The sequence below is a fragment of the Tinamus guttatus genome, unplaced genomic scaffold (genome assembly GCF_059628265.1).
Source record: "Tinamus guttatus ecotype Peru unplaced genomic scaffold, ASM5962826v1 Tinamus_guttatus_pri_ptg000447l, whole genome shotgun sequence".
Lineage (NCBI taxonomy): Eukaryota > Metazoa > Chordata > Aves > Tinamiformes > Tinamidae > Tinamus > Tinamus guttatus.
Window position 1 is genome coordinate 174,671 of NW_028288981.1, and position 20,190 is coordinate 194,860.

General features: G+C 49.0%; 1 protein-coding gene across 1 annotated transcript in view; it reads right to left on the reverse strand.

The window, feature by feature from the left end:
- Window positions 1–4,104: 4,104 nt before the first annotated feature.
- Window positions 4,105–20,190, reverse strand: part of LOC148593155 (uncharacterized) — a gene marked incomplete at its 5' end in the record, with an annotated part of 45,518 nt that continues 29,432 nt past the window's right edge. Inside the window, 13 exon segments of the mRNA XM_088532020.1 lie at window positions 4,105–4,184; window positions 4,755–4,874; window positions 5,258–5,572; window positions 6,506–6,847; window positions 7,613–7,942; window positions 8,670–9,017; window positions 9,870–10,179; window positions 14,733–14,743; window positions 16,216–16,558; window positions 16,984–17,276; window positions 18,233–18,547; window positions 19,301–19,691; window positions 19,843–20,129. Coding sequence (XP_088388146.1) covers window positions 4,105–4,184; window positions 4,755–4,874; window positions 5,258–5,572; window positions 6,506–6,847; window positions 7,613–7,942; window positions 8,670–9,017; window positions 9,870–10,179; window positions 14,733–14,743; window positions 16,216–16,558; window positions 16,984–17,276; window positions 18,233–18,547; window positions 19,301–19,691; window positions 19,843–20,129 — 3,485 coding nt within the window.

Sequence of the window (20,190 nt, forward strand, 5' to 3'; positions counted from 1 at the left end):
GGGTTTGGAGTTGCTCCTCAAACTACTCTCTCTGCACTGTCCTCTCTATGCCCGGTGCATCCTGGCACGCAGGGTCAATCCGACCCGGGAGGCAGGCCGGGGGGTGGACAAACTTCAGCCTAGGCAGGCAAACATCTTCTTTCTCAAGGTCTGGCCTCTGCTTCCCATGGGAGATTTACATGACTCTACAGATCATAGAAATTTCCATCTCCAATACATAGTGTGACCATGTTCCCTCTGTCCACCCACACTCATCACTTGACAGTGCAAGCAGACCTGGAGACACCCAAGTAGTGTTAAGACATTGTGTCATGTTGCCCAAAGACCGTAGTACAGTCACACTCTGTGTAGACCAGGGTCTCTTGATTGACCAAAAAAAAACCCAAAATCAAAACAACAACAACAAACAACTTTGGTTTAATGAGGTTGGTCATGGCTCTTTTCAGACAAGGTGAACCTCTCTTAAATCTGTCCAGATTGCTTTTAATATCAGTGATGGTAATCAGAGTGCAAGACTCCCTTTAGCCTGCTAAATGTGGATGTCTAGTCCTACAGACATGGCCTTTGCCTTCCACTCCCAAACAGCATAGATCTACCATATGCCCTGTTTATCTATAGTAGTAGCCCAATGAAGGGCCACTAAGACGTTTAAGGGAGTAGAGCATCACTTCTGCAATGAAAGGCTGGGAGACCTGGGACTGTTCAGCCTGGAGAGGAGAAGACTGAGGGGGGATCTTACCAATGTGTATAAATAACCGAAGGAAGGGTGTAAAGAAGTTGGGGCCAGATTCTTTCAGTGGTGCCCAGCAAAAGGATGAGAGGCAATGGCACATACTGAATCACGGAAAGTTCCATCAAAACATGAGGAAAACCTTTACTGTGACGGCAGCTAAGACGTGGAATAGGATTTCCAGAGGGTCCCCATCCTTGGAGATATTCAAAAGCCATCTGGACAGGGTCTCGGGCAATGTCCTTTAGGTGATGTCCTTGAGTAGGTTAGACAAAGTGATCTCCAGAGGTCCCTTCTGAACTCAGCTATTCCATAATTCTGTGATATGTTCTAGGCTCTGTAGGCACCTCCGGTGTCCCGAAGGTGCCAGATAATACCCAAGTGTGGCAACCTGAGTGAAACTTGTATGCACAGAACTAGGGAAATACAACTACATTAGTTGCAAAAAGTACCTGAATGGATTTGAGCGGTGGCTAAAGACCACCCTGTGAAAGAGACTAAGCTACTAAAGGTTGGAAAAGCCTTTAGTATGAAGGTTAGAGTCAGCACGGGCCAGAAAATAGCTGAGGGCCAAAAAGGAGGGCTGTGAGGGAGGAAAATCCAACATGCCTATGATGGTTTGTGCTCCAGAACTTTCCTAATACCAATATGGACTGTTGGAATAAGCAACAGGCCACTACATAGATGACAGTCTCTGTTGGCAAATCAGAAACAACACAGAGCTGATGAAGCTATTTTTATGTGGAAAGCAGCTAGATGCAATTCTTTCCTTGCTTGTCAGATGTAGCCATTTCTAATGCAAAAAAAAAAAAAAAAAAAAAAAAAAGATTTTGCTGAGATCTGCACTGTACATATTTCCTAAGAAGCAAGCTGGAAAATCATCTGTGGCCCTGGATGCTTTTTCTGCATGGACCACCCATAATGAACAAACTCGTGATGTTTAGAGTTATAAGGAACCTCTTTAGTCAGATTTGTAAACTGACTAAACTGACCAGTTTTTTAGTTTAGCCCCCCTTAGTTTGAGGAAACTGCCAGGAAGTTAAACTGTCTACCCTAGCATCATTTGCAAATCCTCAAAGTGTTTTTTGCAGTATCAGTTCCCTTCCCTGTAACTGCTGTTTGTAACCAGGGCCAAATGACAAAAGCGAAAGTGAAAATATGGCTACAAGAATGACTGAAAATTAGGCTGAAAATTAGTAGCAGGACATAAAAAGTAGTGGCATCAGGAAAGGTAACATTTTTCATTTTTTTTTCCCAGGCTGAGTAAGCCCAAGGAAACAGGACTTTGGGCCCATATGTAATCAAATAGGCCAGTGACAAAGAGATTCTTGACAGAAACCTTATGAACTGTAATAGCTTGGCTTAGCTGAAGAAAGTATTTCTGTGAGTGCTATTTTCACAACTTGGACTTATATTTGCTCTGGAAGTGAATTATGCTCCCATCACCTGCCCTGATCCCTTATGCTTCTCCTGAATTCATGTGTTATATTGGGAAGTTTGAAAGACCTTCCAAAGACAGGGCAGTCTTGGTGCTCTCTGAGCAGGTTTTGGTGCTGCATGCACAGCCCTTATTAATCCAAGCTTTTAACTGTGACCTGCTCTTAATAATCATTGGCCATGAGTCAATCAAGGGATGCCACGATATAGCTCCTGCTTTGAGAAATGCAAAAGTTTGACAGTTATAAACACTTCACTACATTTTGCACACATTTTATTAGACAAAATAAAGAAATACTTCCAGGCAGTTGACACCATCCTGATCCTCAGCAGACTCTAGCCCTTTCATGAGATGGTGAAAGCATCCAGGAGAACTGGGTCCAAATTCCTGTTTTTTCCCGTGTCCCATACACTACACTTAAGCACTGGCGTGCATGTCCTGGCTCTTTCATATTTTCACTTCTTCTTCCTTCTGCCTCTTGCACTGACTCTTCCTTCCTTGCCCCTGTGCAGAGAGCAGCTGGATGCAAAAAGCAGGGTACATTTGACTTCCTCAACCCTTTTGATCATTTTTCTGCTATGAGATTGTGAAACATAGAGTCATGCCCAGGACACATTGAGCAAAAAAGACCTACCAAGAAGAGTATTGGACCACTGGGGAACGGAGTTTTGGGGGTTGTCGAGCATGGTTGAGGCTAAGCTGTAGGGAGTGGGGAAAGGTAGATGCATTTAATTTCTTCAGGTCAATCCATGTAATGGAATTAGGTTGAGGCATAGTCTGGATGAGGAAGTGTTTCCAGTTCTGTCTCAAGCTGCAAGAGTCATTAGGTCCCCAGAAGGATTATTTGCACATCCCAGAGTGACAGAGATTATTCTATTCACATGATCCCTTTCCCTGGCAGAGGAAAATGTCCTTGGAGTAGAAATCCAAAGCCTGTACTAACCCTCCTGTACTAATTGGAAGAGTTGGTGCTGTCACTGCAATGCAAGGCGTTTTATGCCCAAGCAGAAATCCTTATCTGCACAAACTAAGGTCTATTAGTCTGTGTTAGTCTATGCTAGTCTTGGAAGGACTCAACAGAACCTGCACTACTAGTATTAAACAGAGCACAGGAGGGATGATGTTCTTCTCCCAAACCTTTCCACTGTTGAATGCTGGTTCCTGCGCCCTGGATCTCATTGTTATGACCTCAGCTACCACTCATGATGCTCCAAAATATTCGTATTCCTCCGTTTGCACCCGCTAACTTCTCTCTAACCTTTGGTCCTGCTCCTGCCTTCGGAAGGATGAGCCCTTGTTCCTGCTCCCAGATAGCAGCCTAACTTCTTTCCAGCTCTGTCAGCACCCTATTTATCTAAGCCTTATTTTCCTAAGCCTTAGCCTACCCTCTTGGCATGCTTCAGCTTTTTTCTCTAGCTTGGCAGACCTCTGTCACAACTTGGTCCAACTTCTGGTCATTCATTTCCTTCCCATGGCACTGAGACACTTCTCCTGACCATGCTCCATTAGCAATGTCACCCTATTCTGTTGACAGTAGCTGTACTCAGAGATACTCAGTCCTGTATCTCACCTTCATTCTTCTATATCTAACCCTCTCCTGACTGTTTCCTGTAGTTTGGACAACCCACTCCAATGTCTGCCTATCAAAGGAGTCTGATGAGCTAGGATCAAGGCACTGAACTTTCAGACAGATGAATTTAGCTGCCTATAAGTAAGAAAGGGAGCAAACCGATTTGCTTGAATTGGTAAATAACTTAATGCTTGACTGATACTACTTCTACCAATTGAATAAACAGATGCTGAGCTTATTTTTTTCCTGCAAACTCTGATTTTCAGACAATGGAAAAGGTTTGTTTGAAGAGAATCATTTTCTCTTTGTTAGTGTGAAAAGTCATGAATTACAAAACTCTCTAAGGAGAATCTCTCTTTATGGACTTTATTTAAGCTGGGATCTTCTCTTGTTCACTTCTACTTTGGCCAGACTTTCCATGGGAGATAAAGGGTCCAAGTAGGATCCTGTTGGGAATGTGGCGAGAGCCATGGCACTCGGTGTCTGGTTTGCAGGACACAGAATGGGAAAAATAGGGGTCAGTCCAGATAGATGTGCATAGGATACTAGAGGCTGCCTGGAGGACCAGACAGGGATTACCTTTCTGAGAAGACCTTTTTCTGAGACCCAGGGCCTCGTGGTGTTGTGTGTGGCCATGTGGGGAGCTGGAAATCAAAGAGGTTCAGTGCTAGGGGGTAGAGCTGACGAGACTTTTCCATTCTGCAAGAGAAGATGCTGCTGCTGTGCTCTGCTGGCTTCACAGAAGTCTTTACCGCTCACTGGCATCTTGGGAGAGCTTTCCTTCATCAACAGGTGTGGCTACCTAAGCCTCAGATGATGTTCTGGTGTTGTCCATCCCTTCTACACGTGCTTTGTCTGCAAAATGAAGGAGCAGGGTGATGCACAGAGGACACTGGTGCCAGGTGCCTGGTACCTCAGGCACAACAAGGAACTTCCATGCTGGCTACGAGCACAGGAAGCCTGGCTACATTCTTCGGGAAGACCAAGCACGTGACACACATTGATCTTTCTCTTACCCAGGGAGAATCCAGCCCATCTTCCACATCTCATCCACAGATACAGGACCATCAGGATGCCACAGAGCGTTGCCACCACGCCAAGCACACCTGCCAGCATTAAGCAGGACTCTGTAAGGTCTGTGGAAAGAGCAACACTCAGAGAGATTGTGGTGGATGGCTTATCACCCTCCACCTTTCAGAGGGTTTTTCCAAGGAGAACATGGACTCCATGTTCCCTGAGATGCCTTCTCCTAATTAACTCTACTCTGTTGCCTAAAATTGCTTTTTTCAGAATGCCCATGTCCTGTCTACCTAATGCTTCCTACCAAAAAGGCTTCCGATAATGTTTCCCCCTTCCTGGGAGGGATCCTTGGAAGGAGATAGATACGATTCTTTACCCCATGTCTTCTCAGTGTGGTGTCTGAGCTTCTCTTGGAAACTCGTTGGCCACTGGTGCAAACACAGCAGTGCTGGTGCTCCTCAAAGCGTGTAGAAACTGGGTGGAGGTTCCCAGAACTCACCTATAAGCTCAGCACACACGACACCAGCTGCAGAGCCATGTTTACACACCCTCAGTTCCATCTTCTTCTGCTGGCAAGCCAAGAGGAACGGCTCTGTGCCCCGGCAGTTCAGCCCTTCCAGCAATGCTAGGCCTTTCTCTTGGCCAAACTGAGATCCGATGGGTGCAGACCGTGCCGGTCCACAGCCCAGCTGCGTGCAAACCACAATTGCTTCCAGTAAGCTCCAACTGGTGTCACACACGCCGTACCACGTAGCGTTGTACAGCACCTCCACGCGCCCCGCACAGGAGCTTGGGCCATCCTTCAGTCGCAGCTCTTGCAAGCCTGCAATGAAAACCAAAAGGTCTGAGGAGGCCCCCTTGGCAGCACTGGGACAGAGAGCCTAGTGGGTCAATGACTTATGCACCTTTTTAGCACAGAAATGACCCTTATATGTCAGTTTTGTGTCCCAGTGCCCACTGCACAGCCAGCAACAGCCCACATACAACACCTGGGCCTACATGACTTAGCACTCCTGAATTCTTGCTCACACTCCATGAGAGAGTCATCTTGCCATTTAGGGAGGGATATTCTCTGTCTTTCTCTAAGCTGTTTTTCTTTGCTGAATGCAAAGAAGTCCAGTTCCAGCTGATCATTAGCCTCAACTAATCAGGGGAACCTTCTTTCTTTGCTCTGGATACTGAGAGTTGAAGAGGATCCTGTTAAAAGCCTAAGACACTCTCAGCAAAGGCAAAAAGAAAATTAACAATTCAAGCCAGATAAAATAAGTAACTTGGATGTGGAAAATACCAGCAGTGACAATATTTGGTTATTGGATCAGTTTCCCGTGGGTGTGATGGCCAGTCAACAACTTAAAATCTAGGCTGGATATCTGTCTAAAAAACCTATTCAAAAACTACCATGAACTAAAAAAATTTCTACCAGCTGAGCCAAAAAACGACTACATGAGGCTCCCAGCCTGTTACATGCTGAAGGCATGGCTAAAAGTCAGGAACGTTCGGCAGGTCCTAAAAACGCTCAGCTATTGATCTGACTTGCATTTAATCCCAGCCAGGGCATGACAATGCTGGTGGCTCTCTTCTGGGCCGAGTCTGCATCATCCTGCCCCAGACAGGATGCACCACAGCATCTGAAATGGCAGGACATCTACACCTGGGTAGTTAAAGACTATCGAAACTAGAAGTTCATTTCTTCCCAACCCCAAATCAACTTCTTTGTTGTAATTTCCCATACTGGTTCCTGCAGCACCTGCAGGGTTACCTGAGCACACCACGCCAGCATCTTCTTCATGGCCACAATTATGTTCTCCCCACCCTCTCAGACTACACTCTGTGAAGGTGGATTCAGTTCCTCTGCAGTCAACGCTGTCCAGCCATATGGGGCCTAATCCTTTTCCAAAATGAGCTGAATCCAAGGCTGACAGAGCCGTCCCACATCCCAGCTCCTTGCACACAACTGAAGCATCGTTTAGGTCCCAGGTGTCATCGCATATGGTTCCCCATCGCTGGTTGTGAAGAACCTCAACTCGCCCAGAGCAGTTGTTGGATCCATTCACCAGCCTGAGCATTGATTGCCCCGAAGTGTCCAACTCTGTAACAAGAAACAGACATGAGTTCATACATTGTCATTGGCTATGGCTCCAGTCAGGCTTGGAAATGTATTAAGCCACAGGAAAATGACAACATCCATTTGGACGTGCAGCCCCCAGCTGCTAGGGAAATGTGTGAAAAGAGATCCTGTTGCTGGCTACATTGCCAGAGATGGCTTGGGATTTTCCATTCATCAGCTCAGATAGGAAGGGATCACAACTCCAGAGCTTGGGTTGCCTGACAAAGGGTACTGGGGTCAATAGTGGTAGGAACCATTGCCTGCCGAAATGTAGGTAGAACTATCAGAAAGGGAGACCTCTTAGGACAAGAGGAAATGGCCTCAAGATGTGGCAGGGAAGGTTCAGGTTAGATATTAGGAAAAAAAATTATTCACAGAAAGAGCAGTGTTGGAACAGGCTGCCCAAAGAGGTGGTGGAGTCACCATCCCTGGCAGCATTCAAGACACATGTAGATGAGGCACTTAGCAGACATGGTGGTGACAAGTTTATGGTTGGACTTAGAAGTCTTTTCCAACCATTATGATTCTATGATTTTAGAAGGGAGACCAGGCACTCTGTCTCGTTTTGCACAAAATCACACTAGCAACATGCTGAAATCTTGCCGTCTACACTGTGGCATTCATGTCATTCTCTGAAAGAGTTTTTACTAGGGTGTGGAAAAGGCACCAATCCCTGACTGCCATAAAGCGTTTGTGTTGATACTACACCCAACCTTCATGGTACTTAGACAGTTGAATATGGGTCACCTGAGCACACCACACCAGCATCCTCCTTATGGTCACAGTCATTGGATCCCCAACGCCCGGAGTGGCATTGGGAAAGGGCAGTTTCTGCCCCTGTGCAGTTCACATCATCCAGCCAGACACGGCCAACCCCTTGTCCAAAGTGGGCCAAGCCAGGGGCCGAAAGTGCTGTCCCACAACCCAGCTGCCGGCACACCACGGTGGCTTCAGTCAAACTCCAGCTGTCATCACACACTGTTCCCCAAATGTAGTTGTGAAGCACCTCCACTCTCCCAGAGCATCGACCTGAGCCATTCACCAGGCGCAATTCAGGCAACACTTCAGCGGCTGCATCTGTTGATGGCACAAGGAGGAAGAGACCAAGGGTAACACTAGACCAAATATCCCACAAACGAATCTGCAATGACCTCAGTAACCACATCCACAATAGCTATGAGAAAGCTCCCTAGCATTTAGAACAGAAAGATACGTAAGTTCACACAGAGCTGTTGAGGGATATTTAAAGTTTGGGGCTAAATACCACAGGTGAAGACAAAGGAGCCTTCAGAAGCCTTGTTGTTCACGTATCATCTGAACCCCAGCAAGTCACCACAATAAACTGCTACAATGTGTTTTAAGTCCTCCTGGATGGGTCTCCAGAAACTCATTGTATTAACTTGGTGATCACAGCAATTTACAATGAGAGAGGACGTATCTGTCTCTGTAGAGTCTATGAGGTTGTCAGCTGCTGGTCACTATGACTTGAGGGACTGTGACCTTGCTAGGAGCTGCTCTGACCTGTGGTCCAGTGCTCTCCTTCTGTCCTGTGCCTTTGGGCACATCCTTCTAGACAGTTTTAGAACACTTCTGTGAATCCCAGAAGAGAGTGTTCCCTCCTTCACAGAAGGATGACGTGTTTGTAGCAGGGCAAAGAGGGGACAAAGTCACCCTTCTGAACACCTACCCATACATCTGCTCTCCAGCCCTTTCCTGAAGTTTTGAGAGTGTTATTAATCTCTGGAGCAAAGCATCCTCCACTGACCTCTGCCTGTTGTGCATGCGTGATACTGTCAACAGTTACCTGTGCACACAACCCCGGCGTCTTCTCCATGGTCACAGTTATGTATGCCCCAGGGTCTGGCCTGGCACTCAGAAAGTGCAGCTTCTGTCCCGGTGCACTGAACATTGTCCAGCCAAATGCGGCCAGATCCTTTGCCAAAGTGAGCCAAGCCAGGGGCTGAGATCGGCGTCCCACAGTTCAGCTGCCGGCACACCACTTTGGCATCAAGAAAGTTCCAGTCGTCATCACATACAGTTCCCCACTGGTTCTCATGCAGTAACTCAACTCTTCCAGAGCAGCGGTTCGGACCATTCGCAAGGCGGAGTCCTGTGGAATGAGCATGATGGTCAGGAGGGTGGCTGTCCGGGTCTGCAAAAATCAGAAAAAAAACACACCATGAAAATCCCCTTGTCATTTATTTCTGGGCCACTACATGACCAAACTGACCATTCTGCTGTGCATAGTGTCCACTGACTGCACCGTGTTTCTTGATTGCATCTAGTAAATGTTAACACACAGTTGCCTCTGGACTGGATTGGGGCTGATCACTCTTTTAGCAGGGTAATGCCACATGAAAGCAGCAATTTATGATCTTTCCAGAGGTGGCTGGAGTTCCTGAAGATGTTTTTCCCTAGTGCTCATGGTTCACCATGATCCTCTATGCACATGGAGATGGCATTTGGAGGTTTGGCGCACACCTGTGCGTCTTTGGAGACAACTTGGGCATAGGTGGCAGTTGTTTGTTAGCCATTTCCACAAATATGTGTATTTTTTTCAGCTGCCAAGCAAGCTGTGACAGTCTCTGGGTGAAGAGGATGGTCTCTAGCTCTTTTCAGATCACTAGATTCCAGAGCATGGAAAAAAACATCCATCCCTTATTCTGGTGACATGGAGGAAGGGTCTCTGAAAATATCTCTCCTTCTGGTTGCCCCTGTGACTACCTCTCACCTGCCTTACTCTTATTCTTGCAGTATGTGCCTAAATAACAGACATTGTGTCTCTCGCCTTGCCCTCTTCCTGCAAAAAAACGCAATCAAAACAAGCAACTCCACGTTCTGCTCAACCTGGAGATGGGTTTTTCACAAACCGTCCCTTCTTGAGACCTTGTGTGTAGCAGACATCTTTTGCACGGGTGGATAATTTAGGTTGACACTTATTGCAAAGGAATTGCATGCTTTGTGAATGCCATTACTCCCCCCCATAACCTCCCTGAGTTCTTACGTGAGCATACCACACCAGCATCTTCACCGTGGTTGCAATTGTTTTCCTCGACCTTCACTCTACAGTAAGAGAGGACGATTTCTGTCCCTGTGCAGTTAACATCAGAGAGCCAGATGGGTCCTGAACCAGCCTTAGACAGACCAGACGCAGAGGCCGATAGGGCTTTTCCGCAGTGCATCTGGCGGCACACAACTTCAGCCTCTTGCAAGCCCCAGTGGTTGCCACACACAGTTCCCCACTGGTTGTTGTAAAGCACTTGGACTCTGCCGGCACAGCGGTGTGGTCCATCCACCAGCTGGAGGGGAACCCGCTGGGAAGCAACAGGATCTGCAAGGAATGAAACACTCAGAGAGTATCCGATGCATGGGGAGAACAGAAGCACTGGGAAAGATTATTTTACTTGTGTTCTCTTTACACAACCTCTGCAAAGAGCAATGGGTTATTTGACCACTGACATGCACAGAAAAATCAAGGTCTCATTAAGAAAATGCTCTGTGGACTCTGTCATTCTAATGGACAAAAGCGTCTATTTTCAAAGTGATTTGGTGTATTTTTTTACATGATATTTTCAAGCATGCCGAGGAATAAAGAGGAATACACTGCAAGTTGGTTTGAGAATTCGGGAAAAATGTGTGTAGGAAGTACTTGTCATTTGACTGCTAATGCGATGGAAAGGAGAGGACTGAGGGCAATCTGACCATTTGCAGGATGTGTTGGGGAGCCTGCAGGGCAAATGGGTAAATGATACCTAGCCACATTGTGAATATACTAGAGGAGACCATTAGACTTCAATTACAGCAAGAAAGGTTCAGGTAAATGGTTAAAAAGTGATATTTAGTAGTGGCAGTTAAGTGCTGCACTGTCTGAGCAGGTGTTGGATACCCATTGCAAGGGAATTAAGAACAGGTTAGACCTGTCTGGCAGGAGTTTGCACTGTTGTTCATTTCCTAGGGATGGGATTAGGCTAGAGGAGTTCTCAGAGTCGATCAGAGCCTACATTTTATCCCAATTCCCTAGAAAATGATGTTTCTGCAGCTGTATTGCTTTTCTGGAAGCCCTAATGTAATATTTGAATCCTCTGGCCAGTAAATGGACAGAGCACTGCCTCTCTATGCTCTATTTAATTCCCACAGAGGTAGTTTTAAAGATTGATCTACATGTGTGCCTCCACTGCTAGGAGAGCTGGGGAGCTGATCCCAAAATTCGTTAGTTTTGACATAAAATTTTCCTTTGTGATTACTTGAACCTAAACCCACCTGTAGAAGACGGCCCCACACATTCTGCTCTCTATAAGCCTGGAAGAGTGAGAGAGGCATCTGCAATAACTACACAAAGAGCTGCAATTTTTCAGCTTTGTAACTCTTATCCCAAGAGACATTTTCTTCCTATGCGGAATTGGGACACTGCATCAGGAACTCACAGCCATTGTGGGGTTTTTTACTCACAGGAACAAGTATACTTAAGTTATGCATGAAAATCAGAAGGGAACTTAGTTGGAAGTCAGGGAGGTACCAAATGAGGCAGGTAGAAGGGAAAAAAAAAAAAAAAAAGCAAAAACACCATCCCAGCTATTAGGGAGAATGGTCTTGCAGCACAATTAGTCACCTTCTGCAAAGACTTTCCTATCTGCAAGCTGAAGAGCAAAATAGCTGCTCATGTTTGTGCTGGAGGAAATAGGACTTTGTGCTCTACCCTCAAAAAAACACACAGAACAGTCCTGAAGAAGCGGCCAACACAAATAACCCAGTTTTGGTCTTAACTGCAACAGATTAGTAAGGTCCTAAACATTTCCCAACAGCTCTGTGTAAGGGCAACGGTGCAGAGGCCAGATTAATTAGTTGGACAGTAAGATCTCCTCCGCTGGGCTTTTCCTTTTGCTTCTGAAGGTTGGCAGTTCAAAGGATGCTTTGCACTATCTCTCTGTAAAACCAATGAGATTAGGTGTGTTGTAGAGCATCTGTCACTGTCCTCCTGTCCTCTATTCTATTCTTCAGCTTGGAATCTAGCAGTGCTGGCCATTCCCCCTGTTTCTGTGGATAACAGACCCCGTTTCCCAAACTGAACACTCTCCTGGGATGCAGCTCCTCCCATGGGAGAGCTGGTTCAGAGGAGAGATACTGGAAATGCAGGATAGCTGGCAGAGAGATGCATTACTCACCATAGAGGCATGCAAGGTAGATCAGGAGCCCAATTCCAGTGTATCTAACCAGAATCTTCCGTAGGGGCAACAGGCGATGTCCTGAAAACTCCATGCCCGTAGCACACACTTTAGGGTAGGCAATCATCCTAGCGAGAGCTGAAAGCTGAGCTGGGTTCAGCTGAAAGGTTATGTTTGTCCCCTCCTCTGCAGTGACCTGCCTGTCTTTGCCCCAACTCCATCCCGCCTCCTGATCGGATCCCTCCTCCCTGCTTCCCCTGGAAATGCCCTGGGATTTGGTCCTGTGTTTGGAAGCTGTTTAAGTGGCCTCACCACTGCAGCAGCACCTGTTAGGCTTCCCGCTTCCCAGCTCTGCTTCCCTTTCATATCAGTGAAGGCCAATGGGATACTGGGGTGCATCAAGAAGAGCATCTCCAGGAGGTCGAGGGAGGTGATCCTGCCCCTCTACTCAGCCCTGGTGAGGCTGCATCTGGAGTATTGTGTCCAGTTCTGGGCTCCACAGGACAAGAGGGAAGTGGAGCTGCTGGAGAGAGTCCAGAGCAGGGCTACGAGGATGATGAGGGGCCTGGAACATCTGCCCTATGAGGAGAGGCTGAGGGAGCTGGGCCTGTTCAGCTGGAGAAGAGAAGGCTGAGAGGGGATCTGAGCAGTGTCTAGAAGTACCTCAAGGGAGGCAGTGAGGAGGATGGGGCTGGCCTCTTTTCACTGGTGGCCACCAACAGAACTAGAGGAAACAGCCGGAAACTGAAACACCAAAAGTTCCACAGGAACTTAAGGAAAAAATTCTTGGCAGTGAGGGTGCGTGGAAGAATTGCTTGAAAAGAGGGAACTTCTTAGAGAAAAACTAGGGAATAATAGAAGTTTGGGCATTACAGAAGCTTGCTTGGGGTGATACACAGGTGCCACTTCCAGGATGGTTGGTGTGCAAGGATGCAGCTCCTCCACGGTTCCCACCAGCACAATCAGCCCTCCTCACAGCTGCAAAGAGGAGTAACGAAGGATGGAGCAGAGTGAAGACACCATGGCCAAGCTCTGCTGCGCTCCCCGTGCTGGGCCGCACAGTAGCTCTCCAATGGGAGATACAAGATAAGATGTCTGGTGCTGTGCCAGCAAGAGCGGCAAATCACTCCTTTTGGATGAACTTTGCTTGAATTTTGCTCATTATAATGTCAAAACACACCTCCATCCCCAAAGTTACCCACCTCCGAGGTACAACCACTCCACACTGAGCACGCGCTCTGGATTTTCGATTGACTGTACCTTTATATAAAAGCAAGAAACTTTTTCACCAATAAATAACAGGTATGACTATAGTCACTTAAGCTCCACCAAAATATAAGAAAAAAAGGATAAAAGGTGAGTTACGGAGGAAAGGAAGAGGAGGAAAATTTCCATCGTAACTTTTGGATCAGTCAATGGGCTGATGCCCCCTTTCCTCCCCTCGGGTTGGGATACCGCCTGAGGAGACTCCTCGAGACCGAGAACCCTCTCCCATCTTCTGAGGTGAGTGATGATTGCGTGTTTGTACATCAGAGACAGCTAAAAAAACCCCACGCTGTAGCAGAGGATTTCCTGTACTGACATCCGGAACCTGCTTTGTAAATGTTGCATTTGAATAAATCATGATATTCGTGAACTCGACTACTTGTTTAGAAGGCAATCAGACCTGCAGTTGGCAGACTGTTCCTGAGTCCAAAAATGCCAGAGTTGGGCCTATAGTTGATCATACTATTGGTGAACTCGATTTGCTCCTAGGAAGGTGGTAGGACCTACAGATGACAGACTGTTCATGAATCCGATACTGCCAGAGTTGGGCATATAGCTAATAAAATATTTGATATCTCCTTCCCTCCCATCAGGGCTTTCAAACTGCAACAGGGTGATAAAGCACTGGAACAGGCTGCCAAGAGATGTTGTGGAATCTCCTTCCTGGATGCCACCCTGTGCCACCTGCTCCAGGTGACCCCGCGTGTGGAGCGGGGTTGAACTAGATGATCTCTAAAGGTCCCTTCCAATCTTAAGGATTCTATGAATGCCAAATTCTGGCCTCTAGTGTTTTTTTCATGAGATAGTCTAGGATCTTTATCTGCATCCAGATGCCCTCATCTTCACCTATAAGAGTTCCACAAGCTGCATCCATTTAGACTCTGCTCTCTCAGTCTTCTGCCCCTCTTGTGCACAAGGTTAGTACAGCCACGTATTTGTGAAATCTGAACTATAGTTTCTTGTCCCCATGCACATCACTTTGAGCAAAACCAGCACCACTGCTGCACCACCTAAGGGTACAGCTCATTCATTCCCAAGAAACAACTCGGGAGAATGCGGTGAGAGGAGATGCATCTGAGCCCTAACAAGGACACCGAGATCTGAACTGGAGCCAAGATTTTTCCACATTTGGATTATAAGGGCAGTAAGAATTGTTTTGACCGTGTTGGAAAGAGCCAGTTTATTTTTACAGATATATCAAATATTAGAAGTATCTAGGACCTGGTGTTCTTTTTTTCACATGTTGTCCCCAGCACACCACCAGAGATGGAGATAAAGTGACCTCTCAGCCCTCATCTGCACCAAGACTTTGCTCACAATGCCTTATCTGGGAGGAAGCTTCAATTTTTCTCCTGTCCTCCCTCAGGTTTATCCTGGGGCAGTGTCATCGTCTTGGCTTTCACCAGCCAGACCATTTCATTGCGGGGCTCTTCAGCAACTTCTGTTATGGCTGTGAGTTGACCACTTCCCTGAATCCAGAGAGTTCCCAGAGAATTCAATTCCAGATCATTGCCTGAAAAGAAAAAGGACGGAATGTCAGAGGACTCCACTCAATAAGGAGCATGGAGAATCTGTGAGAGAATCTGCTCAGTGCCAGGTTCACAGACACAACTATGGGGCTGTTGCAAGGACACAATCTGCCATTCACCTGGAAAAGAGCATTGCACAGCCCTAGGACTAGGACATTGCACAAAGTATGTCTCCAGCTGTGCTGCTGGCTTGCCCTGAGCACAGAAATCAGATGACCACTCTTCACAGTTCCTTCTGTTCTTATCTTGCTCGTTACGTGGTCGTTGATCTAGGGTGACCTGGGCTCTGCTGCAAGGAGCCCGCAGCCCACACACATGACACCAGCCCAGATCCCCATCAGCTCTATGAGTAAAAGTAAAGGCTGACCTGCTGAATGCAGAAAAACCCTGGACCGTGGCCTTTTCTTCGTCAACAGCAGGACAGCCCCCATCAGCAATGCAAGAAGTAGCAATGCCACCAGGCCCAGAAGAAGAGGTGTTGGCAGTGGGATGCTAGAGAGTCTTGCAGTCGTGCCTGGGATAGAGACCAAGGCTGTGAGGTCAGCACCTACCTGGGCTTCCCTACCTGCACTCAGCCACCAGCTGTGGGTAACAGGTAACTCCTGTCCCCACAACCAACCAACACAGCGGGACTGTGAGTTCAATATACCAAGCCCCAAAACTCTCACTGCTATAAAATAGTCAGTGTCTTACAATGGAAGATTGTTGCTCATTTTCATGAAAAAGATTGAAGGCAAAGTGCTTTTCTAGAGATAACTTTCTTGCCATTGCAATTTACTACAGTCACTGTGGAGCCTCGTGTCAAGGAGAGGGGCCCAGGAGGATTCCCTGTTCATCTGCATCTCTCTGTAGTCTGAACATGATCTCAGGTGACCCTGGAAGATCTGTCACTCCCCTGATATTTAAGATACAGCCCTTGGGCATCAACTCAGGATGAAGACATGCTTCCATAACATCTCACCCCCGTGATTTGTTTGCACATAAATAGATATATTTATACTGCAAATATGAGCCTGAATGATCCAAGATTTCCTTGTGAAGTCGCATGAACATTGGACAATGCAATAGCCATAATGCGAGCAAAACAGTTTCAGATTGCTTCCCTATAAAAGTGAATATTACAGGACACGGTGTGAGGGGCTACAAGGTATGAAATTTATGAAGGTACCTTGAAAGGTAAAACAATGAGACTTGCCAAGCAAATGAAGCTAGGCTGACAAGCTTCAACTCAAAGCTTCACTGCTTGAGTTTGCCACCATGGACTCAGCCATGGACTTCTCCATAGCTTAATGGTGACATCGATCTCAGAGAGATGAGACTAATCTTATCCAACTTAGTTGCGTGACTGCTGAATACATGACAGGTTTCCAGCATGGACGTGCAAATGGTTTACCTGAACATACAACACCTGCATCGTCATCATGGGAGCAGCTATGTAGTCCCCATGGATTGGCTCTGCACTCAGCAAGGGAGGTTTCTGTTCCTGTGCAGTCAACCCCATCCAGCCAGATAGGGTCATGTCCTTGCCTCAAGTGAGCTGAGGTGGGGGTAGATATTGCTGTCCCACAGCCCAGCTGCCGGCACACCACTTCTGCATCCTTCATGTCCCATCCATTGCCACACACGCTGCCCCACTGCTGGTCATGCAGCACCTCAACTCTCCCTGAGCAACGATTGGAGCCATTCACTAGTCGAAGGGGAGATGGCTCTGAAATGAGCAAACACAGAAGGTAAAGCTTCTAGGCAGCTCTAGATCTAATCCATGTCTACAAATACCGCAAGGGAGGCAGTGAGGAGGATGGGGCTGGCCTCTTTTCCTTAATGGCCACTGATAGGACTGGAGGAAACGGCCACAGACTGAAGCACCAAAAGTTCCACAGGAACTTAAGGAAGAAGTTTCTTAACAGTGAGGGTGACAGAGCACTGGAACAGGCTGCCAAGAGAGGTTGTGCAGTCTTCTTCTCTGGAGATCTTCAAAACCCGCTTGGACGCAGTCCTGTGCCACGTGCTCTAGGTGACCCTGTGTGTGCAGGGGGGTTGGACTAGATGACCTCTAGAGGTCCCTTCCAACCTTACGGAATCTATGAGTCTATCATACCATTGATCACAAGCTGGCAATTAGTTCACATCAGAGAGGGTTACCTGAGCACTCAACACTGACATCTTCTCTGTGATGGCACTGCTGGACTCCCCATGGGGTGCCTGGACACTCCGAGAGCGTGGCTTCTGTCCCCGAGCAACTGATGTTCGCCAGCCAGATGGGACCTTGTCCTTGTCCAAAGGACTTGCTGGGAGCTGAGAGAGCCACCCCACAGCCCAGCTGCCGGCACAGCACTTGAGCATCCTGCATGTCCCAGCCCTCGGCGCACACGCTGCCCCACGTGTGGTTGTGCAGCACCTCGACTCTCCCCACGCAGGGACTGGAGCCGTTCACCAACCGGAGGGGAGGTGGCTCTGAAAGAGGGGGAAAAAAAAAAAGAGAGAGCAGAATGAGCAGTTGAGATGTTCCTGAACATCCGATCAGGACAGACCCTTGGAATGTATTTACTGCCAAAGCCACAAGCCTTCCAGACGGACCAGATCTTTATGGAGAGACCAGCCTTGCTATCAGCCTGCTCTTCTGAGAAGAAAAGGCAGTTGAGGAACCACATTTAACAACTTTAGATAGAAAACGCACCCCTACAATTGAAGTAATCTTGTGGATGTGCCTGTGGGTGATCTGCAAGAGCAAGTCAAAGGGAACCAGGAGACAGGGATGTTGGCTGTGTACAGGGCAATTTGTGCAGTGAACGCTATCCATGGACTAGGTTCATAAAGTGCACTCGCTGCCCTGAAGGTAATAGAGAAAATGTGCTCATTAGGGAATAAAACGCACAAAGACATCTCCAAGATGGGTAGGAGAAATAGCCCAACCCAAGAGACTGGGGAAAGAGAAATAAAATGAGCATCTGAGAAGCTGTCTGAGCATTTTCCATCACCATAACAGTAAAAAGGACCCCCTAGGGCAATCTGCATTGCACTAATTTGAGTAGGATGAGACCAGACTGACTTTGCAACCACCAGCTCCCTGCCTGAGTACGGAGGGCTCTGTGGCTTCAGACAGCAAAATCCCAGAGACGGGACCCGGTGCATGAGGCTCAGTACTGGGCAGTCCCCAGAGCACGGATTGCCTCTGGCTATGAACCTGCACGGAGCCGCTGCCTGTGCCCTGGGAAGGTGTTTGGCCCCAGAGCCAGCCCTGCTATGGGGGTGGCCGAGGATGCGGCGTGCAGGAGGCGCTGCACGGAGCTGGCACGGGGACATGGACGGGGCCAGGAGCAGCGGGCAGCACCCGGTGCTGACCTGCCACCTTCCCCGTCCCTGGGCAGCGCGGCGCAGAAAGGCAGGGAAATGGCACGGGTGACGGTTACCTGCACACACGACACTGGCTTCCTGCCCATGGCTGCAGTTACGGGGTCCCCAGGGCTCGGCAGGGCATTCGGAGAGGGCGGCTTCCCTCCCCGTGCAGTGAACTCTGTCCAGCCAGAAGGGCCCGTGTCCGTGGCCAAAGTGAGCTGAGCGGGGGGCAGCGAGCGCAGCCCCGCAGCCCAGCTGCCAGCAAACCACGAGGGCATCCAGCAGGTCCCAGCCGGCATCACAGACGCTGCCCCAGCGCTGCTCGTGCAGCACCTCCAGCCTTCCCGAGCAGCGGCCGGAGCCGTTCACCAGCCGCAACTCCGTGGGATCTGCAATGGGAAAGGCCTGGAGCATACAGGGAAACACGGATGCACACGTCCAGGCCTGGCACCTCCAGCAGGCCTGAGACCACAGATACCTCCGCAAGGGCTTCAGGCCACGAGGAGGAGCAGACACAGCATTCCAAGGGGTTTAATGACTGACACTTCCCCACACATCTTGCAGGGAGCTCTCCCAGAGCAGAGGCTACCGAATTTCCCCTTAACCATCAGCAGAGAGGCATGGGTACATCTATATAGGGCTTTTCAGGTCATCCTCAGAGGATACCTGATGCACTGGGTGAGATGAGCTACTACATCACTCTGGCCCCATTAGACCTGGGCATGGAGCAGAGCAGCCTGGAGGTAGCAGGTCTGCATCCCTCTTCGTGTAACAGCAAGGTCCAGAGGGAGGAAGGTGTCCAGCATGTGAGCTGCGGTGGGAACACCTTGCCTAGGGCTCCTGTCTCCCAGGCCACAGCTCTGGAGCAGCAGGGACAGCAGAGCATCAGTGCTGGGAAGTTGTCTAGCACGCGACCCTCAACCTCAGCTATCAGAGGCCTGGAGTTGTTGCTCCAGAACTGGCCCTCCTTATGCTCCCAAAGACACATGTGGGGAAGAGAGGAAGACGACAGCCTCCCCATGCAGAACAGCCCTGCACGCAATAACCTTTGCAAAAAGTGCAGCAGAGGCAAAGAGAGATCCCTGTAGAAATTGCAGACCCAGCCCAGCAGCATTGCCCCCTTTTCCTGGTGCTGCAGTGACCCAGCTGCAGGATACCTGAGCACACCACAGCAGCATCTTTTGCATGGCCGCAAGCATGGACACCCCAGGGCTCGGCTGGGCATTTCGAGAGGGCCTCTTCCATCCCGGTGCAGTTCACCCCGTCCAGCCAGACGGGACCATGCCCTTGGCCAAAGAGAGCTGAACCAGAGGCAGAGAGCGCAGCCCCACAGCCCAGCTCCCGGCACACCACCTCCGCGTCCAGCAGGTCCCAACCATGGCCGCAGACGCTGCCCCAGCGCTCCTCGTGCAGCACCTCTACCCGTCCCGAGCAGCGCCCGGAGCCGTTCACCAGCCGCACCTCGCTTGGCTCTGCAAGAAGCAGAAACACAAAGGCTAAGGAGACCCGGTGGCCACAGACGTCTCTTCCGTCCTTTTACCCCCATGTTGACCAATGCAGTCCCCCCGCACACATGGCTGAAGAGGCATGGGACTCAATGCAAAGAGGTGCTCAGGACAGACCCATGCAAACAGCAGAGGAGCAGGCATTGCAGCAGGAGCTTGGGTGGGACCAGAAGCAGGACTGCTCCTAGCTCTGCTCCGTGACACAGTGGGGCCAGCTCCCTTGGGCCCCTGATGCTCAGCTCCACGTGCTGCACAGGCAGCAAGATCACGTCTGTAGTGAGATCACATCAGTGAGCTGAGCAGGGGGCAGACAGCGTGGCCCTGCAGCCCAGCTGCCAGCAAACCACGAGGGCATCCAGCAGGTCCCAGCCGTCATCACAGACGCTGCCCCAGCGCTGCTCGTGCAGCACCTCCAGCCTTCCCGAGCAGCGGCCGGAGCCGTTCACCAGCCGCAACTCCGTGGGATCTGCAATGGGAAAGGCCTGGAGCATACAGGGAGACACTGAGAGATGTTAAGGACCTGGCAC